This window comes from Monodon monoceros, unplaced genomic scaffold (genome assembly GCF_005190385.1).
Source record: "Monodon monoceros isolate NGI ecotype Baffin Bay Population unplaced genomic scaffold, NGI_Narwhal_1 Super_Scaffold_1, whole genome shotgun sequence".
In the NCBI taxonomy this organism is placed as follows: Eukaryota; Metazoa; Chordata; class Mammalia; order Artiodactyla; family Monodontidae; genus Monodon; species Monodon monoceros.
Window position 1 is genome coordinate 84,115,174 of NW_021703765.1, and position 25,994 is coordinate 84,141,167.

Genomic DNA, 25,994 nt, shown 5'->3' on the forward strand with positions numbered 1-25,994 from the left:
CCTCCTCCTCCTCCTCCTCCTCCTCCTCCTCCTCCTCCTCGGCTACAGTGATTGGATCAGGAATGGACATATAACCCAAGTGAGGATAACACTTAACTCCAGGACTCTTGCATGAGCTGTTGAGCAAAAGAGGATGTACTCTTTGCACAGTCACGGAGAAGGTAGAGTGAAAGTCTGGAACCTCATGAGAAAAGCCTGATGGATGATGAAGCCAACACAAAGCAAGCAGGAGCCAGGAGGTGGAGAGAGACCCAGTCCTTAGGTTACCAATGGACCCCTGGAACCAGACATGCCTGAAATCGGCTACCCTGTAAATTTCCGTCTTCAGCCTAAGTGCACTTGACTTGGGTTTCTGCTATGGCGCCTGACCTGCACACCCACCTCTTGTTGGAGACAATGGGGACTCTCCAGCCCTTGATCTGGTTGAGCTCGGTGTCCGAGACCTCGATCTGCAGCGGCAGACGGGGCACCCACACCATCATCTCCAGAGGACTGGTCAGGTGCTGGTACGTGAAGTTCACCACCACATTCACCTTGCCCTTCATTTCCTTCCCGTTGACAAAGACGTAGTCACATCTGTCAGAAACCTAGGAAGAGAGAAGGGTGGGCGACGTATGAGTTTTTATCACATCCCAAAGCAAGAGCAAGAGAAAGCGGAGGAGGAAAGCAGTGCCGTGACTCTTTTGGGGTCACAATCACGAGGAGTTGGTCCTAACGTGGACACTGGATTTTGCTTTCCGAGACAGCAGAGGCTGTGATGACAGATGCCACGGGGCCCATCCACCTCTCCTGGGAGCTCTTCGACTGGCTGGGTACACTCACCCCCACCTGCTGCAGCTGCTCTGCTGAGAATCTGTGCTGCATCTCCTCTGACAGACTGCCCTTAGGCGCTGGAGCCGAACCTGCAGAATTACCTGGGTGCTCTGTACCGCTCAGCCCACCTTTTTGCCCGATGATGACTTCCTGGTTTGCCTCAAGGAGGGACGAACCGTGTGTATAGTTCATGACCCGGAGCTCCTCTGGGGATCAGCCAAGGCTCGATTTCATCTGAAACCATCCCGGCTCAGCTTGTCCCCTTTCTGCATCCGGCCTCCCTCACTCCCAGACGGATGTCTCCAGAGAACATCCTCAGTAAGTCATGTGCAGACAAGCTCCCATCTTAGCTGTGCAGGCAGATTCCGAGATATATTCCTCACGGTTCCTGGGAGCCTCTCAGTGGGATTCTCCCCACCTGCCCACCGTGGTAACTAGCTCAGTAATTCATTTCCCGTCTCTTCCATTTAGGTGTCCTGTCCTGCCCCCCACTCCCGCCTCCACGTCCCGGAATCAGTCCCCAGATGCACCCGCCGCCCTCCAGTCCGTGGCTCAGGCTCTGCTTTCCAGAGAATCCAGACACGTTAATCCAGGCCCACGTCGGCTCATTTCATCCTCAGAACAACCCCGAGACGACATTCCCATCAGTCCCATATTCCAGATGGGGAGAGACGACATTCCCATCAGTCCCATATTCCAGATGGGGAGGCTGAGGGTTAACGGAGCTTGACTGTGCTCCCGAGATGCGGCCCTGGGGTCTGGCCGTGGAATCCATGATCTCAGCTTGTGCTGGTCTACCAGGCTGCTCCCCTCTGCCCACGCGTGACGGAAAAGCCAGGTTCAAAGAAGAGACCTTGTCCCCTTGTCTTCGTCTCCCAGCTCTCCAGGGGAGCTCGTGACCATCCTAAGCAAGACTTGGGGCAAAGCTTTGGGGTCGCGTGGTAGCATGAAGACGGCCCCCAAAGATACCAGGTTCTGATCCTCGGAACTGGTACGTTACCTTACTTGGCAAAAACGACTTTGCGGGTGTGATTAAGGGTCTGGAGATGCGCAGGTTACCCTAGATTACCCAGGTGGGCCCTAAACGTAGTCCGATCGCCTTTAAAGGAGAGGAACAGAGGGACATTCGACCACCGTGACAGAGGAAGGACACGTGTCACCAAAGCAAGATGCTACGCGGCCGGCTTTGAGGATGCAGACCGGGGCCAAGGAATCCAAGGAAGGCGTCTCTAGAAGCTGGAAGAGGCTGGGAATCATTCTCTCCTAGAGCCTCTGGGGGCGGTGCGGCCCTGCCGATACCTTGTGAAGCTGATGAAGGACCTCTGCCCCCAGAACTGCGAGAGAATAAACGTGTGTGGTTTTCAAGTCACTTTTTTTTTTTTTTTTTTTACCACACTGCACAGCTTGTGGGATCTTAGTTCCCTGACCAGGGATTGTACCCGCGCCCCCTGCGGTGGAAGCGCAGAGTCCTAACCACTGGACCGCCAGGTAAGTCCCTAATGTGTGTGGTTTTAAGCCACCGGGCTTGTGGTCATTTGTCCCAGCAGGAGACGGCCACAGAGAGGGAGAGGAGGATAGGCAGAGGCCACGAGGGCTCCTTTCCGGCTCTGGGGCTTGGCTGGTTGAGTTTGGAGGGAAGATGGGCAGGAGCAAGGCCCCTGGTTTATTGAGCACGTAATACGTGCCCGGCCGAGCAGCTGAACACATCCCAGGTGTGGTCCCAGTTAGTGGTCACGAGAACCCAGGACGTGGGTGCTGTTACTGTCAGTTCACGGGAGGTCAACCTGAGGTCCAAGACATTAGGTACCATTTCCCAAGGACGCACAGCGGGGAAGTGGAAAAGACCAGACTCAACCCAAGTCTGCCCCCAGCTGCCCCGCCTCCGGCATGGGCATCGCTCTTGCCCGGATGCTCTCTCGCAGTCTGTTGTTTTTTTAAAGGATGCGGGCCTTCCCTCCAGCACTTGGAGGGGTGTGAAGAAAAGCAAAGCAGAAATCACTAGGTTGTTCAAACATCTTAGAAAGGATTTGCTAAGGACGGACCCTTTGATTGTCCTGGTGAGGGAACAAGGGCACAGCACACACGTGGGGGTACTGGGAGGCTTGGCATCCAGGGGACGGTCAGTGACTCGGAGGGAAGCACGGGCCCGGGTCCATTTCTGAGCTGGAGCTGGTGACCCTCCTATAGCGGAAGTACTTAAATCTGATGAAAGGCTGAACGGAACCAGCCCACGGGGCTCTGCTGTAACTTGTGTCCTGGCCACGGCCCTTTCCTCTTCAGGGCTGGCGAGTCTTGAATCTAGCCTTTTCTCTTTTTACGCCTTGCAAGTCTGAATCAGGCTGAATTGCCACAGATAAGCTGAGAGAGAGAGAAAGAGAGAGAGAGAGAGAGAGAGAGAGAGAGAGAGAGAGAGAGAGGAAATACTGACAGACAAGACTTGGTTTCAGAAAAAGAAGCTGTTTCATGACCTTAATTTTCCGGGCCCTCTTTGCCAAACCAGGGGTTCTAAGAGAAGACACGTGGAGATCATCGTGGGTAGAAGCCCCTCCCCTAACCCCTGTGGATGAGAGGTGCAGGTGCCTGGTGTGCTCAGTCTTCATGTTTTGTTGTTTTGATTTTAAAACTCTGTGTTTTCTCCTTGAGGAGATAAGAAAAAGTTGGGGCTAGACACGGGTAAAAGGGCTGAGGAAGGTAAGCAGAGGGAAAGCAGGGCTTGACACCCAAGCAGTTGCTCTTAGCAGACACGCGAGGGGACAGCTGATGCCCCGGACTGGGAAGGGCAGTGCTGGGTCGGAGGGGCGGAGCGCTGAGGTAGAGATTGTGTGTGTGTGTGTGTGTGTTTACATCAAGTAATAAGAACAGCACCCCCATTCGATGGGAGGTTTGTAAATCTCTGCCCCCGGCCCCTCTGGTTTCCCGTGCCCGGCCCCTGTCCTCGCTCTGCGCGTGGAAGCATCACTAAAACTGTTTGCCAACCACACCTGGTTCTTCCTTGGTGGCGTGGTGGGACTGTCCTTCTGGCTCACCTGTCTCACTCACCTGTCGACGATGAGCTGAGTGGAACCGACACGGGTCACCTCCTGTGGGAACATTTTAATTTCCCACGAGGGGCCTTCCAGAGGTCCCCGTCCCTCCAGCTTGGGGCCCGGCGGGGCAGGAGGTGGTGACTGCCCCTCCAGCCTGGGCTCCGAGAGTCTGTGACAGGGACAGCCCCCCACAAAGCCACAAGGGACAGGCGGCATGGGTGGCAGGTGCACGTCTTGTTTGAAGTCACGGGTATTTCAGACTATTTGTCACATCGCATCGATGGAGCTTATCCAGACCACTGCAACATGCCTGGGCACAATCTGATTGATAAAAATAATCTATTTTAATAAAAAGAGGACGACAAATCTGTTCTCTAGGTCTGTGAGTCTGTTTCTGTTTCGTAGATAAGTTCATTGGTGCCATATTTTAGATCTCACCTATAAGTGATATCATGATGTCTGTCTTTCTCTGTCCGACTTACTTAAGTATGATCATCTCTAAGTCCATCCACGTTGCTGCAAATGGCGTTGTTTCATACTTCAACAAAATAATTAAAAAAAAAAAAAGAATGCACCAAATTAACGGATGGAGTAGGCTAGGGCTGGGTGGATGAGATCCATGAAGACAGATAAGATAATCAGATGGCGGCTGAGAGAATCCTAATTCTTGCAAACTCGAAACAAGCCAAGAATGTAATTGGGGTCTGCGCCAGGGGCCAGAGGTCTTCGTCTTAAACAGGCTACTCACGCCTCATCCCTGAATGCCAGGGTGTGGGACCTCCCCGCCTCAGGCTAATGACTTTCTCGTGATTAAAACTGCACAGCAAACGTTAAAGTCAGGGAGGAGACACGTGGGGCCTTTCAGGCTGCGCCCTGGAGGACGGTGTGTGTGAAGCTGCAGAGGAATTTGAGGAGAATATAAAGACTGAGGGCTCCTGGGGGTAAGACTTTGCAGGTAAGCAAGTGGGGTTTACTCAGCCTTTGTGCTGGGGAGTTTGGGGGCGTGACACCTGCCTGGTGGGGGGACGGATGCTCGTGAAAAAAGCGCGGCTGTGAGCCTGTGGTACCGCTGGGACCTGCCTGTTGCCGTCCTTGCACGGACGGGACTCCAGCCTAGGAGGCATCAGAGGTCTTTCCTTTTTGGTGACGCCTGTGACTCAGCCCGGATGCTGCGAGTTATGGCTGCCACTGCCTTGCTGGCTCTCCTGGTCTCTTGTTGCTTCCAAAGACTTTCAAGGCGGTCCAGAGGAAGCAGCAAAGGAAGAGAAGGAGAGAGGGACGGGGAGAGACTTTGAAGGGCTTCCTCTGACTGCCCTGGCCTCACTGGAGATGCCTGGCAGTGGGGAGGGCTCCCCACCCCTGCTCATCCCTGGGGCAGTCTGTGGCCAGACACGGGCTGTATGAGCACATCTTAGGATAACCTCTGCAGCACCTCTCAAACTCCAGAGCCTGCCTGGGGGAGCAGGGTCTCCTGAACCCCGTCTTGTGGAAGGCTGAATGATGGCTCCCAAAGATTTCAGGCCCTGATCCCTGGAACCTGTAAGTGTCACCTTCTATGGAAAAAGGGTCTTTGTGGATGTAACTAAATGCAAGGTTGTGAGATGAGAGCATCCTGGATTACGGGCCCCGAATGCAATCCCAGTGTCCATAGGCGGGAGAGGCCGAGGAGGATGGACACAGACGAACAGCGGCCTACGTGCAGAGAAGCAGATGAGGCAGACGCTGGAGTGGCGTGGCCACAAGCCAACGAATGCCGGCTGCTACAAGCAGCTGGAGCAGCTTCTCCCCTGGAGCCCCCAGACGGAGCATGTCTGCAGCCTCCTGGCCTCCGGACTGTGAGAGAAGGCATTTCCGTGGTTTTCAGACCCCCGGGGTCTCTCCGTGGCAGAGCAAGGAAGCGGTTTCTCTGCCTTGGAAAGAGTCCTGAGGACCCAGCCTATAGCAGCCCACAGAGCAGGAGGAAGTAACAGCATCTTCATGTTTGAATAAAAGCTCCAGGAGGACATGTAAGGAAGCAGTGAAACCCACAGAGGGCGGGGGTAGATTAGGAGGCCCGGGCCATGGTCGGGGGGTGGGGGGCAGCTGGGAGGCCTCGAGGGCCATCGCCCAGACGCTCCTTCGGGATGGACTGCGGTCAGCACCCAGCCCTCTCTGTCTCCCTTTGGGCTCTGCCTGAGCTGCATAGGTCACCTCCCTGTAGCAGGTCACGCCAGGTGCATGAGAGAGGAGGCAGCACCGCCCAGCAGTTCAGCCGGCAGGGGACAGAGCCCCTGCTGTGGCCTGATTTCTCCCTCTGCCTGACGCTCTCCCTCTTTCTCTTCACAGGGCTTGATCCCTAAGAGACATCTTGGGACTCCCCTGGCGTTCCAGTGGTTAAGACTCTGCGCTTCCATTTCAGGGGGCACAGGTTCGATCCCTGGTGGGGGAACTGTAAGACCTTACACGCTGAGCAGATAGGCCAACAAAGAAAAATAAAAAACGACCCGAGACATCTTGGCCCCAAATTCCAGCTCAGCATCTGTTTCTGTAGAACTCACCTGTCTTAGTCAGCTCAGGCTGCTATTAAAAAATGACCAAATGGGGTGGCTTACAAACAGCAGACATTTATTTCTGACATTTCTGGGGGCTGGAAGGACAAGATAATGGCTCTATCAGATTTGGTACCCGCTACCTGCTGCATAGACGGATGTCTTCCTTTTGTCCTCAAAGGGTAGAAGGCGTGAGGGAGCTCTCTGGGTCTCTTTTATAAAGGGCACTAATCCCAAAGTGAGGGCTGCATCCTCACCTAATCACCTCTCAAAGGACCCACCTCCTGCCACCATCACATTGGGCACCAGGTTTCAACGTATGGGTTCTGGAGGGACACAGACCCCTCAGTCTATAGCACCACCTATGACACGAGCTTCTTAGTATGTCCTTTCCTCCAGGCAGCCCTCGATTTGTCTTGTGTTAGTGGAGAATGGTTCATGTCAGCAGGTTCCTCACCTTGAATGGTCATGGACCAAGGTCATGGTTCCGATGGTTGAGTTTCTATTAACAGGGTGCTACGCAAGATAAGGACTGACTACATTTCACTGTTATTTGAAACCATGTGGAATATTGCCAAAGAAGAATAAAATCTAACAGAGGCAGACTCCAAGATCTTCTGCAGACCTACGATAGTGGATTGAATCCCCCCAGATTCCTGTCTACCCAGCACCTCAGATTGTGACCTTACTTGGAAATAGGGTCTTTGCACATGGAATTAGTTAAGATGCGGTCAGACTCGATTAGGGTGGATTCTAAATCCAATGAGAGTGTCCCTGTAAGAGACAGAAAAGGACACACAGAGACTGAGGGAAGAAGGCCAGTGATGACAGAGGCAGAGGTTGGAAGGATGCGGCCACAGCCAGAGGATGCCTGGAGCCCCCAGTAGCTGGAAGAGGCAGGAAGCCTCCTCCCCTAGAGCCCCCAGAGAGAGCACGGCCCTGCCCATGCCCTGACTTTGGGATTCAGGCCTCCAGAACTGCGAGAGAATGAATGGAGTGACCCAGTTTGTGGTAATTTGTTACGGCAGCTCCAGAAAACGAGCGGACCTCCTAGGCGAGACCTCCCAGGCGAGACCTCCCAATTAAGCCAGTGAATCTCCATTTTGACGGACGCCACGGCTGATTCTCATTTACACTGACAGTTCAGAGCTACTGACAGGAGGACGTCCCACGCCCAGAGAAGGGGTAGTTCTATTACCTTCTCATTCCACAAAGAACGGGCTGATCTGAGTAGCTTCTTCCAAAGATGAAATCCACCCGTCTGTTCTGAAAGGCTCTGGCTTTGATTGCATCTTCTAAGGTGAGTGAGAACTGATCATGGAGCCCCTTGTCCCTGTCAATCCTTCAACAAAAGCCCAGCTTTCCTGGCTGCTTTGTGCCGTAGGATTCTCTGCTTAATATCCAGCAGTGCTGGACAGCAATCCTTACGAGGCTAACATAAATGCCATCTGAAACGCACATCGCGAATGCAGCCTGACGATGCCTGTGTCGACGCAGCGTTACCTACTTAACCTGTTTATTCACCACCGCCGTAAGTGACGTTACTGGTGGTACAGGGGTCCTGGATCAGCAGTTCAGGGGGTGCCCCTGCAGCACCTTTTGTTTGGTGGAGGTGGTGGGGTGGCAGTGCCACGGCTGGAAATGACTGCTACATTTCTGACGTCACCCCCTCCCTCCCTCCATGCATCCATCCCACCCTCCCTCTCTCCCTCAGTCCATCCATCCATCCATCCTTCCATTCATCCATCCATCCATCCATCCTTCCATCCATCCATCCATCCATCCTTCCATCCATCCATCCTTCCATCCATCCAACCATCCATCCATCCATCCAACCATCCATCCATCCATCCATCCTTCCATCCATCCATCCTTCCTTCCATCCATCCATCCATCCATCCAAACATCCTTCCATCCATCCATCCATCCATCCATCCATCCAACCATCCATCCATCCATCCAACCATCCATCCATCCATCCCTCCTTCTTTCTCTCCCTCCTTCCTTCCTTCCTTCCTCCCTTTATTATTTAAATAATCTTATTATGACTTATTTTCTGTTTAACTTTTTATTACCTACAGATAGGTGTACACATCATGACTGTTCTGCTCAATGACATTTCACAGCGAACAAACTCGTAACCTGAACCCAGTTCCAGAGCCAGAGCACCGTGGTTCACACGGGAAGCCCCTCATGCCCTTCCAGTCCTAGCCCCACCCCCGACCTGAGTAAGGGTTAACCTCTTTCCTGATATCTTTGCTTCGTCTTCCCTGTTTTAAGCCTTTGGTATCAATGGGATCACATCCCCTGTAATTGTGTTTGTGAGACTGAGTTATGTGGTTCATTCCTTCTCATGGTGTGACACACCACAGTTTGCGTATCCATTCTCTCATCTGTGGACATTTGGGGGTTTCCAGTTTGGGGCTCTGACACATAGTGCTGCCATGGACCATCATACACATGTCTTTGGGTGAACAGTCATAGGCTTTTCTGTGGGTACATACGTGGGTCACAGAGTTTACATGCGCCCCCACTTTTATTTGTACAAAAGTGCACAGGGCATTCTTTAAAGATGCAAACATATATTACTACCACGTGACTCTCTGGACACTATTCTAAAAACTCATCCAAGGTTCTCCACTGCTTTAGGGTAATATAGTAGATTCTTCACATGAGCCGCCAGGTCTGACGTGGTTTGGCTCCTGCTGGGTTCCTTGGTCTCATGCAACACGACTCTCCTCCTTGACCCTGCATTTCACTGCCTTTCAGTTCCCTGGAGTTGGAAAGATGGGACAGTCTCCTTAATCAAGACTCTAGGATGTGATGGAATCCATGGATGAGTGGTTGGGTCTTGGACATCTAGAAGGGTGAGGATGGTGACGAAAATCGGGCTGACCCACACCTGGGCATCATGGAACTCAAGAGAATTGGCTGGAAATCACTTACTAAAGAGAGGTGAGGCCAGAACACATTCCTTTTCTATTAATAAGTAACACTCAGACTGTATGAAAGAGAAAACACGTATGCAAGCATAGTAGAGACATGATAGATGGGAAGTGGAAAAGTGAGTCAGGAATAGCGAGTCTGCTAGATGGACACCAGGAGTCTGCAGGCACCCTGGCTGTCAGGAAGGCTGAGCGCTGCCCCCAGGCTGGTGGAAGCCCGCGCCCAGGACAGCCACATCGCAAGCACCGAGGTGGCACATGAGGTTACCTGGATGAGTTCCTGCTACTTCCTGGCAGGACTGGCTGCAGGCTTTGGTGCAGGGGGCCCAGCAGATGGCAGGTGAGGGCAGCCACACCTCCCCTTGGCTGGACACACTCTTTTTGAAGGCATGGAGGAGGGTGTAAGCAAACCATCTTAGGGTCCCCCGGTTTCCCTTCCCAAACGGAACAAAAGAAGCAGGGTAGCAACCTTATGCAGAAACATCCGGCACAGATTTCTTTGGCTTTTGACTGAATTTTGCAGTGAAAATGCTTCTCCAGGCCACCTGCAGAGAAGTTCGCCCTCCCTGCCTCTTGGCAGGCACCACGTGGAACTCCTATCTCCAGCAAGGTCTCCCACAGGGAATCCCTTATCCAGTGAGACCCCAGATCTGTCCTCAACCACAGAGCCTTCCTCTGGTGCACCCCGGGCAGGCGAGTGCATGAGAGGCTGGATCAGTTAGGAGATCTGACGGGTCATGCTAAGCCCGAGGGCTTGGCACAGAGATGGAGATAACATGCTGTCGCTTCTCACTTAAAAAATGATGCAAAGGAACGAATTTACAAAACAGAGATAGATGCACAGACCTAGAAAACAAACATGGTTGCCACATGGAAAAGGGGTGAGAAGGGGATAAATTAGGAGTTTGGGGTTAGCAGATACTCACTACTATATATAAAATAGATAACCAACAAGGACCTGCCATATGGCACAGGGAACTATACTCAGTACCTTGTAATAGCCTGTAATGGAAAAGAATCTGAAAAGGAATACACACACACACACACACACACACACATACACACATATGGCTGAGTCACTTTGCTGTACACCTGAGACAAGCACAACATTGTAAATCAACTACACGTCAATCAAAAATAAAATGATAAAAAATTCTTCTTGGGTAAAGGAGCAGCTAACCAACCCTTGTCATTTCTTAGCAAGAAAGGCATAAGAATACTGCAAATCTAAATTTACATGACTGATGGAGAATGATAGTAATCACAGCTAACGTTTAGACAAGCCACAGCCTGGGAGAAAATACCTGCATGCATCTGATAAGGGCTGTCGTCCAAAATATACAAAGCATTCTTAAACCTTAACAATAAGAAAAGCAAAATAAAATGGGTGAAAGATCTAAACAGATACCTCACCCAAGAAGGTACACAGATGGCAAACGAGCACATGCAGAGGTGTTCCATATGCCACGAGGGAACCGCGAATTAAAACGACAATGAGATACCGCCACACACCCATCAGAATGACTAAAATCCAGAACATTAACACCACCAAATGCTGGCGAGGATGCAGAAAAGGGATACTCTCCTTCACTGCTGGTGGGAATACAAAATGGTACAGAGCCACCCTGGAAGACAGTCTGGCAGTGTCTTACAAAGCTGAGCATATTCTCACAATAGGATCCGGCAATTGTGCTCCTTGGTATTTACCCAAATGAGCTGGAAAACATATGTCTACATGAAATGTTTTTAGCAGTTTTATTCATAATTGCCAAAACTTGGAAGCAACCAGGATGTCCTTCAGCAGGTGAATGGATGAATAAACTGTGGTCCATCCAGACACAGGAATATTCAGTGCTCAAAAGAAATGAGCTATCAAGCCAGGCGAAGGCGTGGAGGAACCTTAAAAGCACGTTGCCACGTGAAAGAAGCCGATCTGAAAAGACTGCACACTGTATGATTCCAACTCTATGGCATTCTGGGAAAAGGCACAACTCTGGAGACAGGAATGAGATCAGGGGCTAGGAAGGAGGGAGGGAGGGGTGAACAGGCAGAGCACAGAGGATTTTTAGGGCACTGAAGCTCCTCTGTATGATACTGCGATGGTGGATACACATCATTATGCTTTGGTCAAGAATCATAGAAGGTACAACATAGAAGTTTCACCAAGAGTGAACTCAAGAAGATGAAATAATGCCATTTGCAGCAACATGGATGGACCTAGAGATGATCATACTATGTGAAGTAAGTCAGAAAGAGAAAGACAAATACCATATGATGTCACTTATAGGTGGAATCTAAAATATGGCACAAATGAACTTAGCGATGAAAGAGAAGGAGACTCACAGACATAGAAAACAAACTTGTGGTTACCAAAGGGGAAAAGGGATAGGAGAGGAATAAATCAGGAGTTTGGGGTTAACAGATACACACCACTATATATAAAATAGATAAACAATAAGGACCTACTCTATAGCACAGGAAGCTATATATTCAATATCCTGTAATAAACCACAATGGAAAAGAATCTGAAAAAATACGTATACGTATGTATAACTGAATCACTTTGCTGTACACCAGAAACTAACAGAACGTTGTAAATCAACTCTACTTCACTAAGAAAGAATGGAGACTATGAGCTTTAGTTATTAATAAATATCAAAACTGGTTCAACCCCCCCCCAGTGTTTATTATAGTATTGTCTATACTCCAGACTGTTCTAAGTGCTTTTCGTATTTTATTTAATCTTTATACTAACTCAGTGAGGTAAGTATTGTTATCATGACTATGTTTTTGAGAGAGGAAACTAAGGCATCAAATAGGCCAGGTCACAGCTGTTGGGAATCTAAGTATCCCGGCTCCTGGGGCTGCACTTTCAGGCTCTCTCCTATACTTGAGCCTTGGACTCCAACCCAGAACACACCAGTCAGCTCTGAAATGACAGTCTGATCTCAGACTGCATGGCCATGCAAAGAAATACTTCTGTCAATAAGTACAGGTTTCCTCTCAATGAGTTTTTAAAACTCATAAAGCTTTGTCATATGTTGTAAACGTTTTAGATTGGCTTTTCAAGTCTGAACACCTCACTGGAGATTTTCTTCTCAACTGTTAATTATTTTTCAGTATAAGAATCGGAAGTTGATACAGGCTCATGGTTTAAAGTCAGACAAAACAGGAAGAAGCATGTGTAGTGCAATGTAAGCCCCGTCCCCTCCCAGCCTGCGCTCTCCCAGCTCCCCACCCTGAAAGTAACTGTCATCGTCAGTCTCTTACGCCTCCTTCCAGAAGGTTCTATGCGTGTACAAGCATTTAAGTATACATTTTCTTATTCTTTTAGAAAACATGATGGCCAACATTCTATGTTCAGTGCTTTTTCCTTAAAAACTCTAGCTTGTGGGTAGTTCTAAATCCTTCTCAGTCCATTTCAGGTTTCTAATATTCAAGAGTCTAAGAATCAAATCCATACTTTTGAGTCACCATATCCCACTCCTAGACATATATCCAGACAAAACTATAATTCAAGAAGATAGCTGTACCCCAATGCTCATTGCAGCACTATTCACAATAGCCAAGACCTGGAAGCAACCTAAGTGTCCATCAACAGAGGAATGGATAAAGAAGATGTGGTGTAGATGCAATGGAATCGTACTTAGCTATAAAAATGAACGAAATAATGCCATTTGCAGCTACATGGATGGACCTAGAGATTATCATACTAAGTGAAGTGACTCAGAAAGAGAAAGACAAATATCGTATGATATCACTTATATGTGGAATCTAAAATATGACACAAATGAACTTAGCGATGAAACAGAAACAGACCCACAGACATAGCGAACAAACTTACGTTACCAAAGGGGAAAGGGGGTGGGGGAGGGATAAATTAGGAGTTCCGGATTAGTAGATACACACGACTATATATAAAATAGATAGACAACAATGAATGTCCTGCTGCACAGCCCAGGGAACTATATTCACTACCCTGTGATAAACCATAATGGAGAAGAATCTGAAAAAGAATGTATATATCTGAATCACTTTGCTGTACACCTGAAACTAACACAACACTGTAAATCAACTCTACTTCAATTAAAAAAAAAAAAGCAGGGGATGGTAGAGATTAAGTGTCTGATTTCAAGAAGCTGATGGCATCGTCGGGGGCAAAGACACACCTTCAGATCACGGTGGGATTGAGAAAATGAAACAGAACCACTGCTAGGCTACAGAGGGATGAGGGAGGGGAATGGAGACAGGGGAAGAAGGCGATATTTTAACTGAGACCTGAGTCTTAAGTCATGGGTCAACCATGAGAGGACATGAGCTGAGGGTATTTAGGAAGAGGAAAAAGCAAGTGTAAAAGTCAGACAGTAGAAATGACCATGAAGTCTTGGAGAAATAAAACAAGTGCAGGACACGATGGCCGAAGCCCAAGGGAGAGAAGTAACGTGGGTGAGTGGAGGTTGGCAGGGCCAGATCGTACACGGTTAAGGTGAGGAGGTTAGATTTTAGGAAAAGCACTGCGTAAGGCCATTAGGACGCTTTGTGCATGGGCTTGATTTACATGTTTAAGAAGCCACTTTGGCTACTTGGTGAGACGTGGGCTGTGGGGAGCAAAAGGGCTGAACGCAACGTCCCCAGGTGGATGCTAATGTCAGTGCACGAACGTCTGAGGAGAAGCAGGATGTTTGCATGGTAGCAGGGTGCCACCCCGAGATTAACTGCAAAGGGGAAGAAGTAACTTCACAGTGGAGACACCTGCCATGTCATCAAAGTGAACATCACCGGGGAAGAAACCACACTGATATCCCATCACATCACTTTTGGACTGTGTTTGTCAGAAAAGCATAACCTCCATCTAATCAGGAGAAAATATCAGACAGACCGAAATCGGGAAACACGCTACAACACATCTGACCGGGACTCTTCAAGGATGCCAAGGTCATGAAAAATAAGGACGGACGGAGGGATTGTCCATGGTGCTCACCTGGCCCCAGGAGGGCCAGTTGCACCCACGCCCCGGACCTCCAAGTCTCACCTGTAGGCACACGTACTTCTGTTTCTAAAACAAGTTGACTTATAACTTACTACCCAAATGTGCACGCATCTTAACTGTACAACTCGGTGGCTGCTTGCACGTGTGTACACCTGTACAGCTCTCCCAACTCCACACCACCCGCAGCCCTCCCAAAGTATCCCTCATCCCCCCACCCATTAACCCTTATTTTGGCTTTTCTTCCTATGGACTAGTTTCATGCGTTCTAGAACACTCTATAGAGAAGAAATGATATTGCATATGTCCTCTCTTGTTGAGTAGCATTTCATTTCTTTCTTTCTTTTTTTTTTGTGTGAGAGCGGTATTTCATTGTGCGAACCCACGACTCTGTGTTTATCTATCCTCCTGGCTCATGTCCAGCTTTGGGCAATCACACATGATGCTGCTGTGAACATGCTCGTACACAGCTTTTTTTTCTTAATTAAAAAAATTATTATTGAAGTGTAGTTGATTTACAATGTTGTGTTAGTTTCAGGTGTACAGCAAAGTGATTCAGTTATACATATATATAATATATGCATATATATATCTATTCTTTTTCAGATTCTTTCCTCATATAGGTTATTAAAAAGTATTAAGTATAGCTCCCTGTGCTATACAGTAGGTCCTTGTTGTTTATCTATTTTATATATAGTAGTGTGTCTATGTTTATCCCAACCCCCTAATTTATCCCTCCCCACGCCCTTTCCCCTTTGGTAGCCATAAGTTTGCCTTCTATGTCTGTGAGTCTGTTTCTGTTTTGTAAAGAAGTTCATTTGTATCTTTTTTTTTTTAGATTCCATGGATAAGTGATGTCACATGGTATTTGTCTTTCTCTGCCTGACCCAGCCATAAAAATGATGGAAATAATGCCATTTGCAGCACCATGGATGGACCTAGAGATGATCCTGCTGAGTGAAGTAAGCTGTACACAACTTTTGATGATGTGTGCACGCCCTCATTTTTCTTGGATGAATTTGCTCAATTCCGGACAGACCTGTGTTTCATCCCCAGCACTTCCTCTTCTTTCTTGGCGGATAAACTCAGTTTCTGCTGAGCTACTGATGTAATCACATTTCCCCAGCCCATTACAATGAAGTGGCTGCAGCTGTAACTAATCCCAAGAGGAAGACGAGAGGAGAATGGACCTTACCTTCGGCATGAAGTACATCCGAATAAGCCTGGGACGGGGTGGGGGGGAGATGACTGATGGTTAGTAATGGTGCTTCATGCCTTTCTGTCAGCTCCCACAGAGCCATGATGCGACCCGGCTCAGAAATAATGGGACGTCTTCCTGGAAGTGTGCTCGTTTCTAGAGGGATTATGTATATTGATGTTAGAAAAATCTAGACCCACCAGTAGGCACTCTTCTGGGATACCATCTCCTAATAGAAATTGTATCCGAGCAGTTGAGCACCACATCCTGGAAACTCATCCCCTCCATCCTTCCAGAATTTAGCAAGAAACTAGCTCAGTGGGTCTGAGTTATGCCAACATAAGAACACAATTCTTCCAGCTCAGGGCTCCTTAATCTCTGTGTGATGGAGAAAACTATTTATTTTTCTTTAATTTCCATCTGGCACAGACTAACACTTTTGTAAAATACAATAAAAATGTGTTTGGAGGATGTGTCAACGTTGAGTTACTATAAGCCTTTCTATCAATAGATAGCATCTGTACCTGGCTCACTGAGGACGTGTAGCATCTGTACCTGGCTCACTGAGGACGTGTAGCAGAGAATATGTGGGTCTGGGCTCATCCACGGACCACCCTGAGCTCACAGCGATGAGACGCGGTCCTCTCCCTGGCCAGAAACTTCCTCTCGAAACATCATCAACACGGCATTCCTTGCCCCTCCCAATCTCTTGCTAATTTACACAGTGCACAGGGCCAGGCCACCTTCTGGAGGATATGCCCTGCTTGCCCAGCCGTGCCTGACCCAAGCATGCCTCTCTGTGAGATAAGGGGGAGCTCGGAGCATCGTGTGCTTCTTAATAAATTTCCCTTTACTTTTGCTCAATGCGAAGCGAGAAGTACATGGGCTTTAAAATTAGCCCAGGCCAGACGTACAGACAGAATATTGAAATGCACTGATAATAATATCTATAGTCGCTCTCTATGTTTATATCTATGTATCCATATTCACATAAATATCAGTGGCATTCTAGAGCCAATTAAAAATCTTCGCACTCAGTCTTAAAAAAGAATGAAATAATGCCACTTACAGCAACGAGGATGGACCTAGAGATGATCATACTGAGTGAGTCAGACAGAGAAAGACAAATACCATGTGATGTGACTTCTATGTGGAATCTAAAAAAATGATACAAATGAACTTCTTTACAAAATAGAAACAGAGTCACAGACATAGAAAACAAATTTATGGTTATCAAAGGGGAAAGAGGGGGCAGGGATAAATTAAGAGCTTGGGATTAGCAGATACAAACTACTCTATATAAAACAGATAAACAACAAGGACCTACTGTATAGCACAGGGAACTCTATTCAACATCTTGTAATAACCTATAATGGAAAAGAATATGCAAAAGAATAGATTTATACGTATGTATAGCTGAATCACTTTTCTGTACACCTGAAACTAACACAACTTTGTAAATCAACTCTATTTCAATAAAAAAAAAATCTTTGGGTGGTTTTGAGACCTTGGGGACATGGCTTTCTCTCTCTTGTCTCCATTTTTTCATTTTCCAGCAAGATCGTGTTTGCAGTTTCTGGCCCCCAGACCTCTCCTCCAGCAGAGTTCCCGGAGCACTTGAATGTATATAAGGAAGGGACAGATGTCAGAAACGGCGAGAAATGCTACAGTGGGTTTCTTCTATCTTAGTTTAATTAGCGTAGATAAGATCTCGTGTACATGAGCCCACTCAAGGCTGCAAGCATCCCATTGGTATCTAAGGAATTTGCCTAATTGAAGAACAAAAATACGACAGCACTACAGGATGGTGGGTGAATGGTATGGGAATAACTACATGAAAATACGTACACATTTGGCAGGAATTTATATTAGGGATTGAATTAGCATTCCTTGAATTAACACAGGGTTCTACTTCAATGCATTTTTCAAGAGTCTGATAAAATGAACTAGCACCGAGAGTTTTTTTCTATCTTAGTAACACTAAAATTTTAAATGTAACAAAGAGCTTTTCTCTTATTAGCATCAGGCAGTTACAAGAGAGGGCTAAGGTCTCCATGAAAGGACGTGTCATGAGCGCTAACAGATTGGGACACTGAGATGCCAAGAGTCATGAAGAGGATATCACAGCTGCGGTGATTCGGGGTGTGGGACACCCTGCAGTCGGAGATGACATCGGAGGGATGCAGTCCAAACGAACTCAATGGTTTCAGGGAAACATTTAGAGGAAAAACATTTGGCATCAAGGACCGACAGAAATGCCCACATCAATCACAGAGGCCAAGAGAGAGGGACTCATAACATGAATGAACACATTTGCGTCCAGGCTGTCCTATCACACTAAAGGTACCAAAGCACACATTTCCTTGATTCAGTTTTTGATATTTCTAATCACTCATATCTAAAGAGTGCTTTTTCTCCTCACCTTAGGATCTTTTAAAGAAAGACTAAGTCGTGGTGTGGAACAACGCACAGACAAACCTTTCCTGCACCCTCACGCCAAATGCCTCACAGGCCCCAAAGCCAAACAACCCCGGAGCACCTGAGGCTCACTTCATGACAGCGGCTGAGATTCAACAACCATCAGATGTGGGGAGACTTGCCCAGGGTCTGAGGCTTCCGGCAGGTCCGGAAGCTTTCCCAGGAGCCAAATGTTTGTCCTTACTCGTATACAAATGACAGCAAATAAGCCAAATGCCCAAGAAAGTCGACCATTCAAGAATATGTAAACAAGCTACACTCCAGGCATTTGCTAAATACTGGGGCTTCTGAAAACGCTCCTATCTTACCCTAGAGTTTTGGCCAGGTTGAAAGCAGAAGGCCACAGAAAACACTCCCTCAAGCCAAGAAAGAAGCAACTAATCCAACCACAGCAAAACAGATCTTTGCTTAATCGGTGTATCTAATTTTCTGAATGAAGATGTCTGGCTGATCAAGAGGAAGGGTGAAGATGACTGGCATTCTGTGCCAGACACCTCCTGTGTCTCGTCTCATACGCGCTCACCTGTGATGGTTCCTCCTGCGGTCAGCAGCTGCAAGGCGTAGCCCAGAAGATTGTCTCCGACTGCCACGCTGACACCTGGAGGAACCTGTTCATGGGGGTGACCAACCATCCCGAGTTGCCCAGGATGGAACAGCACCCTCAGGTGTGGGACTTTCAGCACTCAAAGTGGGGCAGTCCTGGGCCAATCAGGGCAGCTGGTCGCCTCCTGTTGGCCGCAGGGATGCACGTGCACACTTGAAGCGCAAGGGCGCTAAGGGTCCTGGTCGCCCCTGGACCAGTGGGGGAGGGGAGCTGGTAGGGGATTACTCCCCCTCGTGGTGCCCTCTGCATGCCTCCCGAGGGTCCTGAGCAGGACTGAGCCCTGTGGCCCACAGCTCTCTAGTGGCTTTCCTCCTTCCCTGCGTCACTCTCCCCAGGCCTCCAAGCCTGCTCCTTGGGATAACACTGAAGTGAGGTGGACCCTCCATCTCCACGTGGGCACGTGGCTCAGGACTCACTGAGTAGAGCATCTCATTTCCTGGCAGTCTTCAGTTAGCTGAAGGTGCAACTGGCCGATAAAAGTTCTATCCGCAGCAGTTGTTGGAGCTATGGGAATATAGGCTGGTATGTATTTCCTCCAGGGTTACTAAGGTGGGAGAAGATAAACTTAGAGCTGCTGGAAACCATATTTGCCACCTAATGGAAGAGCCTGCCTGAGAACAAACCTGGTACTTAGGGAAGTAGAGCCAAGAGATGGAGAGAGACAGGTCCTCGGGACATCTGTTGAGCTGCTGGATCCAGCAGTACCTGAAGCTCATAGGATTTTCAAGTTATAGGAACCAACACAGTATTGTGTATATTAAATTAGTTTGAGTTGGGTTTTGGTCACTTGCCAGAGAAAGAGTTCTGAAAACCCAAATTACTAACAACAGAGTTACGTATGACACTGCCCTTTCTCCAACCAGTCTTGAAACGTTTGTTCTCATCAAGTACACAGACAGAGACAAACAGCATGGAACTCTAGCGGGGGCATGGCTTGTTACTCTCCCTCTGCCCACCTTGTGATTCAGGACTGGCTCCGTTTCCTCCTTCTGACAACAGTTTTAGCTCAAGGTAATTCTTTTCCCTGACACAGACAGGGGTTGAAAATGATTTAGAGCCTTTATTCTTTGCCAGACACTGTTCCAAGGACCCTATGCACATTATCTCGTAGAGGCCATGTGACCGATGTGTGAGGTAATTTGTATTATTATTCCCATTTAATAGTTAGAAAAGTGAAACTCCAAGAGGATAGCTTGTCCAGTGGTATTCAGTAAGTAACTGATGGAGTCCTATTTCAAGCCTAGGCCGCCCACCTCCTAGCTTGGGTTCTTCACTGTTACACGAGACACAGGATTGTGTTCTTGGCCCTTACAAGGCATATTTCCAAGGACTGAGGGAGACTCTGGGCTCAGCAGGTCAGAAAAAGGTTGTCTGTGGTTAATGGTCTGATCTTTGATGGTGGACAGACCAGCCCACTGTAACCACTCGTTATGGGGTGACGTTGGGCACTTAAGCAAAGACCTAAATGATTCCTCTCATGGCCATTCCTTTGATTATCCCACTTCTTCTGGGATAGACCTCATCCCGCAATTGGCACAGGTATTGGCTGGACCCATCACAGCACCTGGCTACAGTGACTTATCCAAGGATGTGCCCTCAACCCAAGCTGGACCAATCAGAGTCCTGCTCCGGTATTTTGCTTCAAAGGAAAGTCTATGAAGAGGCATTCTTTCATCCTCTCTGGTCATGGGTCTCCATGATGGAAGAAATACATGAATTTCTCGTGACCGTGCTCCCAATGCCATGGGGAAAGCTTGCTGGGGGTAAGAGGAAATTATGTGAACACAGGTAGGAAAGACCAGCCAGGATGGAGAGATCAGAGACTGAGGACAGTTCCTCGATCTTTTCTGATCATTCACGATCTCGACAGTTCAGGGAGTATCATTCAGTTATTTGAGAAAATGCCCCCTGATTTGGATATGTCTGGTATTTACTCTTGATTCAACTGAGGTTACGCATTTTGGGGAACAGTGGTGTGCCTGTCTCAGGGGGACATTAGCACCACTTCAAAACTCTATTCGAATTTGAAAAAGAATAGATACATGTGTATGTGTAACTGAGTCACTGTGCTGTACACCTGAAACTAACACAACATTGTTAATCAACTCTACTCCAATAGAAAATAAAAATTAAAAAAGGAAGTTCTATAGCTTCCATGTATAAGTTCTAAATGAAAACCAATCATCATCTACGATTGCCAACCCTGTGCCAGGTACTGTGTGAATTCCTTCATAGTCACGAACTCATTAACTCTCACGAAAATCTGATATGATAGGTACTATCACTACCTCCATTTACCAAGTTAGAAACTGCGGGTCAGGGAGACGAAGTAACCTGGTAGTAAGTGGTTAAGTTAGACCTTGAATCCAAGTCTTAGTGACTGTATGTCCCATATTATATTCACCCTTCCTCGAACTGGCAGCCTCTGACTTAGAATAAAAAGCTGGCATCATGATATTTATTTATTTTAGGGATATAGGAGAAGAAAAGTGCTTCAAGAAAGCAGGCTGGAACTTTGTGATCTTTGAATCAGCCATAAAAACAAACAGCAGAAACACGTTGACAAATAGAATCTTCTCACATTGCCACTGTTCATCAACACAGAGGATGGAAACCATGAAATATTGTGATGGGAAGCCCGCTCTTCCAGCCTCTGATGTGTCTCTAACTGTAGCACCCACACCAATGACCCCACCTTCATTCTGATGACAAATGGTTGCCCCCAGACTCAGCCTTGGACGCTGACTCTTAGAGCTGGAAACGGCAGCCCTGACTATTTTAGTAAGAGCACATTAAAATCCTCCCCTCACCCAAACACTGACTTTTTTTTTTTTTTTTGCAATATTAGTTGAAGCCTGCAGGGAGCAGGAAAGCTGAGTCCCAGTTTATAGTTAGAAAAACAGAGAGGGAAAAAAATTATCAATTCTCCGAGATCCAGCAGGAGGAAATTTGATGTTGCCTGGAGCACATGATGGCTTGGCATGACTCTCAAAGTTTTTCTCTTTCCAGTAGAGTTTCTGGCTCCAAAGAAGGTGTGTGTGTGTGTGTGTGTGTGTGTGTGTGTGTGTGTGTGTTGGGAGGTCTGAATGGCTTTTGAGTTGATGTTACTTGCAGTGCTGGTTTTCAGAATCTTCGACTTCCATGGCTAGAATGGCCACCTAACCAATCAGATACCAGCTGCCAACTCGCGGTTCAGTCACAGAGTGGAATCTTGCTGAACGCCCGCCTTGGTCACAGAGAAGACCCAAAGGGGTAAGGACAGAGGGAGAGAAAGGAAGCCTATGTACCCGACTGATTCCACTTGCCACTGGTAAATAATGACATAAAAACACATTTGAAATCTTGTCTCTGCCGCAGAACTGTTGCCTGGTCAAATAAACAATTGGTTCTTCCAAAGGCTGTATGCACTTATTTTAGTGTACTTCAAAGTCTGTAGAAATACATGCGTTTTTCAAACCTGCCATGAACTTGTCCCTCTTTTTTGTTTGTTAGGATATTATTCACGTAACAGTAATATTCAACAATATTAAACATACAGTTTTGATGGATTTTGGTATTTGCATACAATCGTCACAATCAAGATACGGAACAATCCTTCACCCTGTGAGCGTCCTCACGCCCCTTCTCATGGGATTCCCTTCCCACACTCCTGACCGCAGGTGACTACTCATTTGCTTTCTGTAGTTATCGTTTTTTTTTATCCCAGTATTTCATACAACTGGAATCCTACAGTATGGAATTTTTTATGTTTACTTCGTTCATGTAGTATATCATGTTTTTGAGATTCATTCACTCCTTTTGATGGCTAAGAAGCATGCCCTCGTATGTGTATAACACAATTTGTTTATCCATTCACCACTCACTGGACATCCGGGCTGCTTCCAGGTTTTGGCTTTTACGAATAATATCGCAAAGCCCCGACTTTTGCCTTGATTTTTAGCACTGCACCTCACACTGATGGTCTTGCAGATCTTACTTAGAAATATATAAAAATAGAGAGATGGAAATAACTTGGCTTTAAACAAGTTTGTCACTGGTATCAGTAAAACTATGAAAGCCACTAGAAGGTTGATGACATTGGTGTTTATGTTCCTTATCAGGTTCAATGGCCAACATGATTAGATGGGAAATCATTCATTCAGCCAACAAATGTCAATTGAGCACATTTTTTTTGCGGTACGCGGGCCTCTCACTGTTGTGGCCTCTCCTGTTGCGGAGCACAGGCTCCGGGTGCGCAGGCTCAGCGGCCATGGCTCACGGGCCCAGCTGCTCCACGGCATGTGGGATCCTCCCGGACCAGGGCACGAACCCGTGTCCCCTGCATCGGCAGGTGGACTCTCAACCACTGAATTGAGCACTTTTGATGTCAAGCCCTGTTCTAGTATTTGGGGACACGATTGTGAATTAGACAGAAAAGGTCTTGGTGCTTTTGGAGATTACAGTTTAAAATAGGGGGTGGGGCAGGAGGTGCACAAAGTGAAAAAATAAATGAACAAGAGCACTTTGGGTATTTAAAGGGCCTGATGGTGAGCCCTGGTTTTGATTGAGTGATCAAGGAAGGCCTCTTTGAGGGGTGTCGATAGGAAAAAAATGTGGTCATTTAGGGAACTCAATTGACAACTGTCTTTAGACTTAATTGAAAGAGACCAGGCATAACCTAGGACAAATTATTGAAAAATAGGCTTCTTTGGGGCTGCCCTCTAAAGACTCAAAACAAGCACCATTTTCATGGAAATGACAAGATTGTTTAAAGGTAAGACTAGCCGGAAGCAATAAACTGGACATTTTTCTCATAAGTGGACAGAATGTACGTATGACACAAACCGTGTCCCACTAGTCACAGATTTGTGGTGCACCTTGGAAGGTGCCCCCATGTCTCCTGCTCCGAAGACAGAGCCCGTCACCTGCACGTACGTCTTCAACCTCAGCAGATGGTGACCTTGATCCTCTGCATGAGTGAAGAACATCAGATGCCCCCAAAGAAATAATCACATGAATTAGAGACGGGCAGATTTACAACCGTGGTGTCAGTTTTCATTTATATCGTTTCTGTGTGGTTCAGTGGGTTGGTTTTATATTCTTTGTTTACTGTGTGTTCTGCCGAGCTTAAAGCGTTTATGAAGATCTGATATATTAAACTTGTGATTTTAATTGAATGCTTGGAAATCTATAATTGATTATGTTTATAATCAATATTTAGATCTCATCTGTAAAATTTGTTGAATTCAAAAGTATTAAACTTTTTGGGCTTCCCTGGTGTCACAGTGGTTGAGAGTCCGCCTGCCGATGCAGGGGACGCGGGTTCGTGCCCCGGTCCAGGAGGATCCCACATGCCGCAGAGCAGCTGGGCCCGTGAGCCATGGCCGCTGAGCCTGCGCGTCCGGAGCCTGTGCTCTGCAACGGGAGAGGCCACAACAGTGAGAGGCCCGCGTACCGCAAAAAAAAAAAAAAGTATTAAACTTTTGAATGGGAGTAATATATGACACTTTAGGATGTGTTGACCGATTGGTTAAAGATTGATCAACTGGACAGGAGAGACAATACGAGGAGTTGTGAGCACTGTCTTCTGAGAACAATGGTGCCAGTGGGAAATTCTCTCTCTCCATGGCTTTCCTTTGCTGCCCTCTAGTCATAAACCTTCTCAGGCAAGCATGCCCCTTTGGGTGTATGACGTCTACTAGCAGTGCCAGCCAATTTTCCAATAATACACGCTAATTTCCAAGATTGACTTTCATTGGACCAAGCCGCGTCCCATGACCATCCCTCAACCAATCACTGTGACCAGAAGGATAAAATTTTCTATTCTGCAAGACTTGAGCCAGAGAGGGTTGACTTGGTCCATTCAAACCACAAGCACACACGGGATACTCCTCTGTTCCTCCTCAAAAAACCTCCAGGGGAATGGCCAGGCCGAACCAACATACCCTAGATTGATGAAAAACTGCAGAGATAAGGAGAAACAGCAATTCTGAGTTCTTGGCAGCCCATGCAGATGAAAAGTTTTTACTGAATTCCTGTGCTTCTAGACTGTTCTTATTTTCCCCCTGAAAGCCAGTACAGATTGAGAACTCAAATGACGCCCTTCAGAAAAGAGGTGAGCAGATCTGCTGACCGGCCTGGTGACCCCGCCCACTTTTGTGCTCCCAGAGGAAATTCCCTGGATTTTTTCAAAAAATAAATTTATTTATTTTATTTATTTGTTTTTGGCTGTGTCGGGTCTTTGTTGCTGCGCACGGGCTTTCTGTAGTTGCAGCGAGCGGGGGATACTCTTCGTTGTGGTGCGCGGGCTTCTCATTGCTGTGGCTTCTCTTGTTGTGGAGCACAGGCTCTAGGTGCACGGGCTCAGTAGTTGTGGCTCGTGGGCTCAGTAATTGTGGCTTGCGGGCTCTAGAGCGCAGGCTCAATAGCTGTGGCACACAGGCTTAGTTGATCTGAGGCATGTGGGATCTTCCCCACCAGGACTCGAACCCGTGTGCCCTGCATTGGCAGGCAGATTCCTAACCACTGCACCACGAGGGAAGTCCTGGATGTTTAATTTGGAGCTGTCTTGTGACAGCTGAGCGCTGCCCTGATTCATTATTTAGCATTTCTCTTGCTGGACCCTTATCTACTCAAAGAGCTGACCAGTGGCCTGAGGGCTAAGATGGTATCTTCTTACCTCTCCTGGTATCCTCTCCTACTCCTAGCATTGAGGCTTCCCTGCCAGAATCTCAATTAATGAAGAAGAAACGTGGGGAGAAAGGAAAAGAGGGATGAACCAGGGTGAAGGACTCAAGAACAAGCAGAGCATGGAAAAGACACAGCAGGAATCACGTGCTTGTCACTCTGTAGTAGACGTTATGCTAATGGCCCCTGATCACTCATGCACCCCCCGACAGTGTCCAGATCCTTGGGGAGTCCCTTCCCACATCGGCTCTGGGCTTCACGTCAGAATAATTTTCCAACTCACTTTGGCTAATGTAACATCAGTGAGCATGACACAAAGGCTTGGTAGGTGCCTACCTGTCCTTTAGGAGCCCAGGAAGCCCCAGCCAGCCAAGTGGAGAAGGCTGGTGCAGAAGAAACGAGGTGACCAGCTGACAGCCTAGCTGACCGCCAGACCTGTGAAAGGGTGTCTGGGACCATCCAGCCCTGGGTGGGCTTCCAGATGACTGTAACTGCTTGTGAGATCGCTGCAGCAAGTCTAAATTGCAGTCATACATATATTTCCATATAACTGATTGTTGTTTGAAGCCACTCTGGTTTTTCATGCAGTAATAGATAAATTGACACACACTCCATTTGCAATCATCAAAGGCAGTATGTGTGTGTGTGTTTATATATGTACATATAAACACATATATGAATTATTTATATGCACATATTATTTTATACATGCATAGGCTGAGACACAGTGTTCCTATAGAAGCACATAT

General features: G+C 47.5%; 1 protein-coding gene across 1 annotated transcript in view; it reads right to left on the minus strand.

Moving 5' to 3' along the window:
• The window catches only part of TMEM132D (transmembrane protein 132D), a 481,047-nt gene that overhangs the window by 12,221 nt on the left and 442,832 nt on the right, over positions 1-25,994 (minus strand). The window contains exon 6 of the mRNA XM_029218452.1: positions 382-587. Coding sequence (XP_029074285.1) covers positions 382-587 — 206 coding nt within the window. The remainder of the gene's footprint in view (positions 1-381; positions 588-25,994) is intronic.